General features: G+C 43.7%; 1 protein-coding gene across 1 annotated transcript in view; it reads right to left on the bottom strand.

The window, feature by feature from the left end:
* The window catches only part of TOP3B (DNA topoisomerase III beta), a 133,110-nt gene that overhangs the window by 31,860 nt on the left and 87,426 nt on the right, over nt 1-13,824 (bottom strand). The window contains exon 14 of the mRNA XM_073629054.1: nt 9,474-9,602. Coding sequence (XP_073485155.1) covers nt 9,474-9,602 — 129 coding nt within the window. The remainder of the gene's footprint in view (nt 1-9,473; nt 9,603-13,824) is intronic.

Here is a 13,824-nt window from a genome sequence, read left to right as displayed (position 1 = left end):
TTTCTGAGAGGCCTTGCTGATCCTTTAGCCCACATGGTCCACAAAAAAATGGCTACCCTTCTACTTCCTGTCTATACAGGAGTAGGCCATACAAAGCAAACCATACTAGTGGCTGGAGGAGAAACTGCAGCCCAATACTCCTAAAAGTACACAGAGCATGACCAACAGCACACAGCCCCCAGTGGGCACCAGGAGAAAAAACAGACAGTCAGATCTCTCTCATTTTTTTTTCTATTTATTTATTTATAAAGAAACTGCAATATGCAGACATACCCTTCTTGCTGCAGGACTCTGAGTCTAACAGGAGTCCTACCTTCACCCATCACAGCGGGCTCTGTCATAAAAGACCTTCAGGGACTGGGTCACCCTTTATCTGGGGTCCACTCTCCTGGTCCTGTATAGCACCCTTCAGGAAAACACCTTGGTCAGAACAAACACTGCACAGGGTCCAGCGCTGTAAGGCTGCATTACAGGAAAACATTGAGGAATCTTCTCTCCTACCCAACAAGGCTCGGGTACCATCCATTTTGGCTGACAGCTCTTTCGAATGGATGCAAATGAAGTCCATGATTCTTAATAGAACCTTCCAGACCTCCAAGTATGCTTACAGAGCACATGTATCATCATCAGTGATCACCACCTTACACAGCAACTGCAAACTAAGGTACTTCCTGTGTAGGAGGAGTTGTATAGGGGGGAGACTTCCTGTTTCATTGATCTAATAGTGTCCATTCACCTATAGGTGTCGTATTACCCAGTTAGTTACTATCTTGATTAATCGGCTCTGTGTCTTGTGATGTACGATAATTAAATTATTGTTTTTTAATAAAAGTGCACTCATACTTTACTTAACCATTAGGCCTTATGCACATTGGACATTTTTAACGCTGCTCTGGGAGTTTCTTTTCCTGCCTCTAAACACCTCTGCATGTTAGCCTGTGTCCATGCGCACATAGGCGTTTAGAGGTGTTTAGAAGCAGAAAAAAAAACTCACAGCCAGTGTGTCCAAAAGCAGCGGCATTTTGGCAGAAAAACACTTCATGCGTGTAATCGCATCTAAAATGCAATTACCGCTAGGAACATTTAGTGTTTGAGTGCTAATTCATTTCAATGGCCATAATAAATGAACACATTCAAGCTCTTGACATGTGTTTTTAAGCGTCAAGCATTTTTTGTCTGCCAAAACGCCACTGACAGGAGAAAAGGCGTCCAGCGTGCATTAGGCCTATCTAATGAAAAACCTCAAGACCTGTTGATACGAGCAACTTGTGGAAATGTCTGGTAACAACAAGTGTTACTATATGCAAATGCTTCTATGTTTTTAAATGGGTTCAGGAGCGCAGGCTCTCATTCTTCAATGCATGGCTGTCCAATTCACTGCTTTGTGTCAAGTTTTTACTTCGGTCTATGCCCCCCGCTGGGGAAATTCACCCCTTTATTTTGTCCTGGTGACCACGGACACTAAGGGGGTCTATTTCGAAAAAAATTGCTTTGCAAATGTCTCAACAACGAATCACGGACTGTAAGAACACTGGCAGGTTATTTTCTTTATTGGTGAATATTAAAGGGATTGTAAAGTCAGAAGGTTTTCTATCTTAATGTATTCTGTGCATTAAGAGAAAATGCTTGCTGTGTGCAGCAGCCCCCCTCAGCCCCCCTAATACTTACCCGAGCCCCATCTCTGTCTAGCAATGTCCACGAATGGCTTGTCCCTCCGAGACTCTCCCTCCTGATTGGCTAAGACACAGCAGAGGCGCCATTGGCTCCCGCAGCTGTCAATCAAAGTCAGTCAGCCGATCAGGAGAGAGAGGGGAGGGGCCGGGCCGCAGGTCCATGTCTGAATGGACACAGGGAGCTGCAACTCAGCTTAGGTGCCCCCATAACAAACTGCTTACTGTGGGGGCACTCAACAGGAGGGAGGGGCCAGGATCACAGAAGAGGGACCCGAGAAGCGGAGGATCTGGGCTGCTCTGTGCAAGTCTACTGCAACAGGGCAGGTAAGTAATAACATGTTTGTTATTTTTATTGAAAAAAAAAAAAAAAAACGAGACTTTACAATCACTTTAACTCTCATGACTGAATGTTCTTAGGGCTATTTTTGTCTTGGGATAGAATGTTAGGGAATGTCACATTCACCCAATGAAAGGCTAATGCCGCGTACACACGATTGGAATTTTCGTTGGAAAAACCTTGGCTTGCATACACGGTCACACAAAAGCTCTCTTAACTTTCGACTGTCAAGAACGCGGTGACGTACAACACGTACGACGGCACTAGAAAAGGGAAGTTCCATACGAAGCGCGCCAACCTTTGGGCTCCTTCTGCTAGTCTCGTGTTTATCTTGTGTTAGTAGAAGTTTGGTGAGAGACGATTCGCGCTTTTTAGCCTCATGCTTTTCCGATCATTACTGCTCTTCAGTTTGTGCTTGTGGGTTCGTATCTGTTCTTCAGTGTGTGTAGTCAGTTCGCATCTGGGTTTCCGTGCGTATTATTAGAGTACATATTTGTTTTTCAGTGCGTTCTTGTCCGCTCGCTTCTGATTTTCAGCTCGCTCTTCTCTGGCCTGTTTTTCAGTGCTTTCTGTTAGTTCGTTCTGACCAGCGGACCGTTTTGAAGCCATGTTGCGGTTACGTACTCGTCGTAGAGTTTGTGCTGTGCGGGGGCTTGGTGTTAGGGTTCTTGCTTTGACCCAAGCCCAGTCCAAGAACAGGGTGGGGAGGAGTTCATGGACGAAGAATTGGTTGCTCCAGCGTGACCAATTCTGTCATATGCCTTTGTTGCGCGAGGTCCAGGAGAATAATCCTGATGATTTCAGGAATTTTCTCCAGATGACAGACCCCGTTTTTCACCGTCTGTTGGCTTTGCTGTCCCCTTATATAACGAAGCAGGACACCTGCATGCGGCAAGCCATCACTCCTGAGCAGAGGCTTGTCGCCACCTTGCGGTACCTGGCGACAGGGAGAAGTCTGCAGGACCTCAAGTTCTCAACAGGCATCTCCCCCCAGGCCCTGTGGATCATTATTCCAGGGACCTGTTCTGCCATCATACAGGTCCTACAGAAGGACTATATTAAAGGTAAGATTTTTCCTTTAACATCACATTCTATGTATTTAATGTTTACTAATGTATTGTATTTCTTTCATCATTCCCTAATTACCATGATTGTAATATGCTGTGAATGTCCCCTTTGTCCTCATGCATGCTGGAAGTTTTTAATGCTCCTTTTTTGTCCTTCATGCATGTTTGCCTTCACTAACCTCCCCAGCATGCTATCCTGGGCCCATACACACCTAGCCTAGTCACTTAATGTATTTTGTCAGCTCCATAGTAGTGTTTTACCCAAAACACCCCCTAAAATGTTTACAAATGTTATTGTTGTCCTTAAATTCAGGCAGAGTGCCATAATCTTTTTTTTAGAGTCACAAACTCATCTAGAACCCCCCCCTAAAATTTTTTACAATGGGCCATCAGAGGGGGGTGAGGAATCTGATAAGTGTACCTTCTCTTTTTGTCTTTACATACTCCTTAAAATAAATGTTATACTGATGTTGGCCAAGAATGTTTGTGTCTAATCTGCTTGCAATGTTATGTGCAAAAGTAGTAATTTTATTTTTTCTGGTTTGATTCCACAGTTTCCTTCAACGCCACAGGAATGGCAGACTCGGCCTCCCAGTTTACCGAGCGGTGCGATTTTCCCAACTGCGGAGGGGCAATCGATGGGAAACATGTCCACATCATCCCACCACCCCACTCGGGGTCATACTATTTTAACTATAAGGGGTTTCATAGTATCGTGTTGATGGCGGTTGTGTCGGCGACATATGAGTTTTTATATGTGGGCGTGGGAAAGAATGGCCGGATGTCGGATGGTGAAGTCTTTGCCCAGACCGAGTTCTACCGACATCTCCAGAGTGGTGGCTTGGGATTGCCACCTGCTGAAGAGAACGTGGAAGGACTCCCATTTGTGTTTGTCGCAGATGAAGCATTTAGTCTGGGTGAACATCTGATGAGGCCATTCCCCCAGAGGACCCTCACCCCAGAGAACAGGGTTTTTAATTACCGGTTGGCCAGAGCCAGAAGAGTGGTGGAGAATGCGTTTGTTATAATGGCCAGCCGGTTCTGCCTATTCCTTACGGCAATCAACATGGTGGAGTATAAACTGAATCACATAGTGTTAGCATGCTGTATTCTACATAATTATTTAAGGAGAAATGCTCAAAATTATGTGGCCTCAGTTGAGCCTGAGGCCACAATTCAGGACATAAATCCAATGACCTGGCTTGGCGTCCTGGCTTGCCCCCCCCCAAAGCGCCCGTGATGTGCGGAAAAAGTATCTGGACTATTTTACGGGTGGGAGGGGGGGTGGGGGCATTGCTATGCCAGCAAATTTTTGATTCTTTTCTAAAATTAAAAATTATTTTAATCTGAAATCAACTTGAATGTTTTAAGTATAATCCTATCTGGGTAAATGGATAAGAAAGGTTCTTTAACCGATAGGGTATGCAGTTCACTAATTCTCCTTGCCGATGTGATTGCAACTAGAAATAAAGTCTTAAAGGTTAGATTTCTTAGAGCTATTGCTTGTAACAGTTCAAAAGGTTCCTTTGAGAGGGCTTGTAGGACCACTGATAGATCCCATTTGGGAAAATGCTTAGTTGGAGCTGGTCTAGATCTAGTAAGTGCCTTAAAAAATATTGTGACCAAGGGCTCAGAAGAGATTGGTCTCTCTAGAAAAACTCCCAATGTGGCCACTTGCACCTTAAGTGTGCTGACTGCAAGGCCCTTGTCTATGCCATTTTGTAGGAATTCCAATACTGACACCAAATTCCTTCCAATATTTAGCATAAATGCTTCTAGTTACTGTCTTTCTACTGGAAAGTAAAGTGGTTAATAAGGGTTCTGACAGACCTTTGTCCCTTAACAACTGCTCCTCAGATAACAAGCGGTGAAGCTTAGTCTGGCCACATCCAGGTGATGTATCGGACCCTGCAGAAGTAAATTTTGTAGGAGAGTTAGCTGCCAAAATGGTTTGACTGCCATCTGCAGAACGGTGGTAAACCAAGCTCTTTTTTGGCGAGAATGGTGTAATCAGGATTACGGACACCTTTTCCTTTTGTATTTTCCTCAATACCAACGGAATTAGCTGGAACGGGGGAAAGGCGTAACCCAGATGAAAGTTCCAAGCATGTGCCAAGGCATCTATCCCCTGAGAACTGTCGTTTCTATGAATGGAAAAGAAAAGCGAGAGTTGTGCATCTTTTATGACGCAAACAGGTCCACCTGTGGATGGCCCCAGGCTCTGGTGACCATTGCAAAAACTTCTGGATTCAAGCTCCATTCTGCCTACTGAATCCGTCTCCTGCTCAGAAAATCTGCCACTATGTTTAGTGTGCCCTTGAGGTGGACTGTAAGATAATGACAGCAAAAGATTTTCTGCCCACTCTAGGATCTTTGATGCCAGCAACTGAAGAGTTACGCTTCTTGTGCCTCCCTGCTTGTTCAGGTAGGCTATGGAAGTGGCGTTGTCCAATAGAATCTGGACATGGAAGGGCGACTGCCCTTAGTTCCCTCTAATTTGAGGACCTTTGAGCCTCGGACCGGGACCATTCTCCCTGTGCTAAGTTCTGATCCAAGTGGGCCCCCCATCCCCATATGCTGGCATCCATCATCACCACTTTTTCTATTGGGAATGACCATAGTAGGCCTTTTGACAGAATTGACTGATGTCTCCACCACCAAAGTGATCGTTTGACTCTAAATGACCTTGCCCAGGTCTTCTAACAATTTCTCCCTGGAAGGGGCAAAGAAGAGCAGGTCGTCCAGGTACGGGATTACTGCGACCCCTTGAAGGTGGAGAGGTGTGGCGGCTTCTGCCATCACCTTTGTAAATATTCGCGGGGCAGAAGAAGGGCCGAAGGGAAGGGCCTTGAATTGCAGATGTAGCACCTCGTTCCACATGTTTATCGCCATCCTTAGGAATCTTTGAGACTGGGGGCTATAGGGATGTGCAGATAGGCATCTCGTTGGTCGATCAATGCCATGAAGCACTCCTTGGTCAATAGGTTTCTGACCGTGAAGATAGAGTCCATACGAAACCTCTTGTATAGGACTGATCTGTTTAGTGGTTTTAAGTTGAGGATTAATCAAAAACTTCCGGATGTTTTTTTTATCAGAAATATATGGGAATAGAAACCCTGCTAATGTTCCCCCAGTGGTACCCGAGTCACAACCCCTTGTTGCCTCAGATCCTTCAACAGGTTCTTCATAGCTAGGGCCTTTGTTGCATCTCTTGGTAGGCTTGTTACAAAGTACCTTTTAGGGGGGTGATCTGAAAATTCTATTTTGTAACCTTGGGACAGCATGCTCACAATATGCTCGTTTTCCATTATTCTTGCCCAATAGGGGAGAAAATTTTGAAGCCTTCCTCCCACTTGTAACAGGCTGTCACTGCGTTTTGCTGGTTGACGCAGGAGGATGGAAAAGGACATTTCCTTTGCCTTTTCCCCTCTTCCCTGACCAATTTTTATTTTTCTCTTGATGTTTGTTACTTTGTTTCTGAGCCCTTTGAGGGTGAAAAAAAACACATTTGACTGGCTGTTTCTTCTTCTTGACAGGAAATGACTTTTTATCTGCAAGAACTGAATCCAAATCAGGACCGAACAATAAGTCCCCTAAGAATGGCTTGTTTTTGGATGCCGCATCTTCCGGCCAGGTTTTTAACCACAGCGCCCTTCTGACTGAGTGAGCTAGTTGCTGTCATCCTAATAGATTCTGCTGATGTGTCTGAAACATAAGCTACAGCTGCTGACAAAGCCGTAAAGGAATCGAGAATTTCTTGCTTTGGGGAATCAGCAATTATATGAGCTTTACGCTGATTCACCCAATATTTCATATTCCTAGAGATACAAGTAGTCACCATTGCTGGTTTGAGGTTGCCAAGCCCACTTAAGCTGTTGATCCATCTTTTTATCCATGGGGTCCTTTAAAATCCCCATGTCCTCAAGATCAGTTGATCTTTAAACCTGAGAAAAGGCTGCATCGAGTTTTCGAACTCTATTCCAAAGTGCCGCTGGGTCTCCATCGAATGGGAACCTCCTTTCATCGGCCCTTGGGAAGAAAGGCTTTCTTTCTGGTTCAGCCTATTCTTTCTTAATTGTTTCAGTGATTACTGCATGGACTGGGGTCCATGCAGTAATCACTGTCCTGCGTACATCCTGTTGTGCAAAGACAATTCTTTTCGCCCTTCCTCCAAGTCCAAGGTTGCATAAATTGCCCTTAGTAGGCCGTCTACTTGCTCCAAAGACAATTTATATTTAGAAGGTGCATTTTCAACCTCGTCCTCCTCCAACTATTCCTTAGAATGTGAGGGGGAATGTCCTTCCCGGTTATGAGGATCTACTTCAGCCTCCACTGCCGGGACTAACACTGAGCTATGAGAGGATTGTGAGGTGGTCAGCTGACTTAAGGATGGATTTGCGAGTGAAGATCGAAAGGATTGAATGGTGGCATCCAGTTCCTTTTTGACTGATGCAATCAAATTGCTGCATGGGGAAGAAGCTTCTTCCTTAAAGCGGGGTTCCACTCAAATTTTTAACTTAATCTTACCCCCTTCAGTTAATTGCATAGATGTTCAAATGCCGCACGAAATTTTTTTTATCGCTGTAATTACCTTTATATTGTACTTTATTGTGGCACTTCCTGTCTCTCCTTCCATGGGAGTAGGTGTGTTTATTGCCTTTTCCTGGCGCCGCACTGTCTCCTGGGAGCTTAGTGTCAGGCTTCCCAAGATTCAGTGCGAAAACAATGATCATGCATGTGAACAAGCTGTGAATGAACAGCATTCACTGCATCCAGGAAATCAATGCTTGTGGGCTTCACATGCCCACAAGCAAGATGGAAACAGCCAGCATCACATTTTTTAAGTTATTCTTCAGTACGAAAACAGACGGAGGCGGAAATATTACACCCAAACTGTGAGTATTATTTTGGGGTTAGCAAAGTGTCTCAATGACCTAAAAAAAAAAAAAAAAAAAAGATTGGTCGCCGGACTCCTGCTTTAACTAAAGAGTCAATGCATGCTTGACATAGTGTCTTTTTCCAGCCTTCAGGTAATTTTGCTTTGCTTTTAAAGTTTGGTGGAGGTGTGTTTCTTGTCGACAAGTGGGAGAAGCCACGCTCCGGTCAGGTGCTGTCCTAAAGACGTTTAGGGGAAAAAAAAGGCTAAAAAAGGAAACGAATGCAGCCATCACATCTAGGAACTGGTACGCTGCAATATTATAAATGTTTGTTTTTAGGTTTAATACTGCTTTAAGAATGTTTTTTAAATCAAATGAGAAAAAAAAACAAATTTAAATGAATTTTAATTCTTGGTAACAGTACAAAATGTGGAAAAGTCTTATGTAAAAGTACAGTATATGTGAACTCTTACCTTTTCTTTTTTTTTTAAGTGACCACATGCCCTCTATTCCAAACTGCATAAGGGGTTTAGAGAGGTGGGAGTGGAGACTGCAAATGGGTATGTTAGCAGGAGGCAGAGAAAAAGCAATACACTGATCTTTCCGGTGATTAGCTGTGCAGGGGGCGTGTCAGCACAAGTCTGACCATTGAAGGACAGGCAGACTGTGCTCACAGCACAGTCAGAAAACTCACCACACTGGAAAAGATGTGCTCTAATGCCTAGTGTGTTCAGTTTGAAATAGGAAAGCAGGGGGCTGTCAGGATCACCAGAGATTTTACAAAGGTAGCAATACAAAGAGAACTTTTTTTTATAAAAGTACATTGTACAACAGACAGCTAAAAATTCTGCAGCTACTGACCTTTAATAATCGGACACTTACCTGTCCCAGGGTCCAGCGATGCGGGGGAACGAAGCCCCACTCGTCTCCCCCTCCTCTCTGTGGCACCGATGGGCGCCCGGCTGTGGCTTCACAGCCGGCACGCACTGCGCATTCACAAGCCTCACAAGCCTCGCTGCATGCTGTGACTGGCCGGGCAATCATCTGGGACCTGTGACGTGCCCCAGATGTTTGCCGAGGGGGGAGAGGTGATCTTCCTTCCGGCACCCCGGAAGTGGGAGCTGGAACCCTCTAAAAAGAGGGTTTCGCCCCCCCAAAAAAAATTACATGCCAAATGTGGCATGTCAGGGGGTCACCTTCCCTTAAAGCAGAAGTTCCATTTTTGGGTGGAACTCCGCTTTAAGTAATGTCAGTAAATGATCAAATATTTCAATGGGGCCCTGGAAGAATTTTCTTTGGGAATGCATAGAGAAGTCATGGCAGTGATAACTGAACACAGTTAACACAAGCAGAGCTTAGTGTTCAGAAGGGCTGATGTTAAGTGGAAGACTCTAATCTGTATCAGAGACAATAGTAAAGATCCCATGGGAGACCAAATCCTGACCCACTGCACCCACAATGGAGCTTCCTTTCCACCATCAGACTTAACATTAATTTTAGTGATACTGCATGTACTCACCTATCTTATAGTAGCCATGTACCAACACAATACCCAAGCTGGTAGGCTTCAGTCTGCGTCCACTCTCCACTGTTACATAGTTTCGTTGACAGACATTATTAATGTGCACAGGTATACTGGCATCCGTACCTGAAGAGTACATTGTATATTTAATTATGTTACTTACTACAACCATGGGAGCAATCCTTAGCCCCCCCCCCCCTTTAAACCTATGTGTACATATTGTAACACTACTTTATGCATAGCAAAAAAAAAATTGAATTACATTTTTTTTATTATTGTTTATTTTAATTTTTTTTTACACTGTCCCCTTAAACTTTTTTCCTTGTGATAGCATGGTCAGTAACAGTTACACCACTGAGAAGCATCTATTATACCCCATATATCTTCTCTGCCCTTAAAAGCATCCGATCAAACAGAGATTGATGCTTTACAGATGCTTTACAAGCCTCTAACGGCTTGTAAACAATAAAGCAAAACCAGAAGTGACAAAGGAAAGAAAGGAGACAAAGGAGAAGCCTTTTATTTTTTTTCAATGACTACAATGCTTCCTCTGATTGCCCGAGGTGGCTGTCATGACTTCATCAGCTTACCTCTCCACCTCAGCCAACTGAAAATAGTGGGCAGAGAGGAATTTGCTCACACTGAACCCAGAAGATCACCACTTTTCACTGTATGTAATATGGCCTACTACAGTAATTTGCAGCATCCCTGTTGGCTCTTTGGATATCAGAAATACATACTTACATCAAGCCAAGCTGTAAGAATGCAAAAAATATCATTCCTGGAGTTCATATTTGAGGAAGAATTCCAAGCATGGATATTTTTTTTACACAGTTACATTGGCCCAGCTTGGACAAATGTAACAATGTATATACCATGACTGTGGGATCCCTCTAGAAACTGGAAATCACTGTACTAGGCACTGCTACTACAGTGATCTCCACTAGCTTACGGGTCCCATGCCGAGTGGCTGCCTGTTGCATTCTAAACACAGGAGATTGGCCGTTCAGCTGAGGTGAAGAGTGTGACATCATTGCCCTGCCTCTCAACCTCGTCCAGTCAGAGAATGCTTTGCATCAATTGAGAAAATGCAAAGTAATCTCTGAATGGCACCTGTGCCGAGGGGCTGACCTGCTGTGCTCTCTATGCAGTAGGGCAGCCACTCAGCATGGGACCCAGTAGCTAATGGAGATTACTGTAGTAGCAGTGTCTAGTACAGTGGTTTCCAGCTTCTAGATGAATCCTATAGGTATGGTATATGTTTAGATATACTGGTCCAAGTTGGACCAATGTAACTATGTGAAAATATCCATATCTGAAATTCAGCTTGAAGTCTATGATCTATCAGAACAACCCAGATCTTTCTCGACGGGCTCTCCTCCACTTGTACTCCCCCTAGAATGCATAACACATGCATGTTTATAGCCCTCAAATGCATTACATTACATGTATTACCATTAAAGCCCATTTGCAATATACAGTCTCTTTCTTATCGTTGAATCATGAACTCTGATCTTACCTAAGGCCTGCAGTTCTTTAGATGTTGTTCTGGGTTCATTTATGACCTCCTGGCCGAGTCGTCGTCGTACTCTTGGAGTAATTTTTGTAGGCCGGCCTCTCCTGGGAAGGTTCACCACTGTTCTAAGTTATCTTCATTTGTGGATAATGGCTCTCCCCATGGTTCACTGGAATTCCAAAGCCTTAGAAATGGCTTTGGGGAGGATATGCCGCTCACCAAGCCTCCGGACCTCGTCTGAGTACTACCACCCTCTGGGATTGATCTCAGGTGCAGGCTTTGCACAAGTCTATGGAAATGAAGAAATCCTGGACTGCCGCACTCTGAAGAAAGGCACCTTTATTTGTAAATCGTTAAAATCCAACAAAAGCCACCTCGCAGGAACAGTGTATAGCAGTAGCTAACGTGTTTCACATCAATAGATGCTTACTCATAGCTGATAAAGATGCCTTTCTTCAGAGTGCGGCAGTCCAGGATTTCTTCATTTCCTTAGAAATGGCTTTAAACCCCTTCCTCGATACATGTACATTACTTTGTTTCTAATATGTTCTTGAATTTTTTTTAGATTGTGGCATGATGTGTGGCTTTTTGTGATCTCTTAGCATTATTAACTTTGTCAGATAGCTTCTATTTATGTGATTTCTTGATTCAACAGGTCTGACAGTAATCAGGCCTGGGTGTGGCAAGTGAAATTTATCTCAGCTTTCCAAAAAATTGTGGTTAATCACAGTTCATTCATAATTCAGCATGGGAGGGGGCAATTACTTTTTTTCACATAGGGCCAGGCAGGTTTGAACAGCTTTTCTCCCTTAATAAATGAAATATTAATTTAAAAACTGCATCTTGGATTTAATTGGGTTATCTTTTTGTAATATTAACCACTTAAGCCCCGGACCAAAGACCAGAGCACTTTTTGCGATTCAGCACTGCAGCGATTTAACTGACAATTGCGCGGTCGTGCAACGTGGCTCCCAAACAAAATTGACGTACTTTTTTTCCCCACAAATAGAGCTTTCTTTTGGTGGTACTTGATCACCTCTGCGGTTTTTATTTTTTTGCGCTATAAACAAAAAAATAGCAACAATTTTGAAAAAAATGCTACTTTTGCTATAATAAATATCCCCAAAAAATATATAAAAAAATTTTTTTTTCCCTCAGTTTAGGCCGATATGTATTCTACATATTTTTGGTTAAAAAAAAAAAAGAAATAGCAGTAAGCGTTTATTGATTGGTTTGCAAAAAAGTTATAGCGTCTACAAAATAGGGGATAGTTTTATGGCATTTTTATTAATATTTTTTTTTTTACTAGTAATGGCGGCGATCAGCGATTTTTATTGTGACTGCGACATTATGGCGGACAGATCGGACACTTTTGGTGCTATTTTGGGACCATTCACATTTATACAGCGATCAGTGCGATTAAAAATGCATTGATTACTGTGTAAATGTGACTGGCAGTGAAGGGGTTAACCAGGAGGGGGCGCTGCAGGGGCTAAGTGTGTCCTAGGGATGTGATTATAACTGTGGGGGGGAGGGGCTATGTGTGACATGACACTGATCACTGCTCCCGATTACAGGGAGCGGTGATCAGTGTCATTAGGCAGAACGGGGAAATGCTTGTTAACATTAGCATTTCCCCGTCCTTCCTCTCCGTGAGACGATCGTGGGTATCCCTGCAGACATCGAGTCTGCGGGACCCGCGATCACACTCAGGGAGCCCGCGCTCGCAAGCCGCCTCTTAAAGGGCAACATACAGGTACATTAATCTGCCTGTACGTGCCCTTCTGCCGCAGTATATCTGCGTGAGGCGGTCGGGAAGCGGTTGAAATGCGTTTGATGATCTGAACCATTTAAGTGTGAGAAATATGCAAAAAAAGAAAAAATCTGGAAGGGGGCAAATACTTTTTCACACAACTGTAGTTGCCCAATCAAACTGTGCATTCAGGTCTGCCTGTAAATAAAAATATCCTGTAAGTACTTTATTACAGTAAATAGCTTGGTGCAGACGACACCAAGCATAAGACACCCAGCTATGTAGTGAAATAATGTCCTTACAGAATGTCTCTACTTTACAAGCAGACCTAACTGCACTATTTGATAAGGCAAATATTATGCAAATGAGGTTTAAAGGCCAAGTTCACCTTTTCAAGCATGTTCCACATTACACCCATATTTAGGGTGTAACATGCAACATGCTGCAGATCCTGCCCCCACACCCCCCTTCCTCCGTGACAGCAGGCAGGGGATTCCCTCCCTGCCCCCCACACCCCCCTTCCTCCGTGACAGCAGGCAGGGGATTCCCTCCCTGCACCTGTTGTCACATTTTAAAATCAGCTCCAACTGCACAGCTGCAGCTTCATTCAGTTACAAGATACTTTAAAACTGTGAATAAAGAAACTACAAGTTCCGTGTTCCACCTGGGCACACAGCTTATAGCTCCTCAGGGAACTGCGAGGGCACTGATGAGCTCCTCATAGTTCATTCACACTTCCTTCAGCATTCAAACTTCTAGCCCATACAGAGGTACTGGCAAGAAAGCTGGAGGCAGTGTCTGCAGTAGTCTGACACTGCACACAAAATCTACTGGTGTCAGGTGCAATGCTCTGCAGTCTCCTCTGAAAAAAATAATAAATGCACATTTTTTCTGCAAAAATATGTACATTTATTATTTTTTTCAAAAAGGTGAACTTTGCCTTTAATGGCTAACTAAACCCAAGAACAAAAATGGAATATACCGCAGCTTACAGTCCTTAGATGTGCTGGCTGCCTTAGTTTTTTTTTTTTTTTTTCAAGTTTATAACATTTTCAGCAAATACAGAAAATACCTATTGA

The sequence above is a fragment of the Aquarana catesbeiana genome, linkage group LG01, assembly GCF_042186555.1.
Source record: "Aquarana catesbeiana isolate 2022-GZ linkage group LG01, ASM4218655v1, whole genome shotgun sequence".
Taxonomy (NCBI): Eukaryota; Metazoa; Chordata; class Amphibia; order Anura; family Ranidae; genus Aquarana; species Aquarana catesbeiana.
This window is presented reverse-complemented; position numbering and strand designations above follow the sequence as displayed.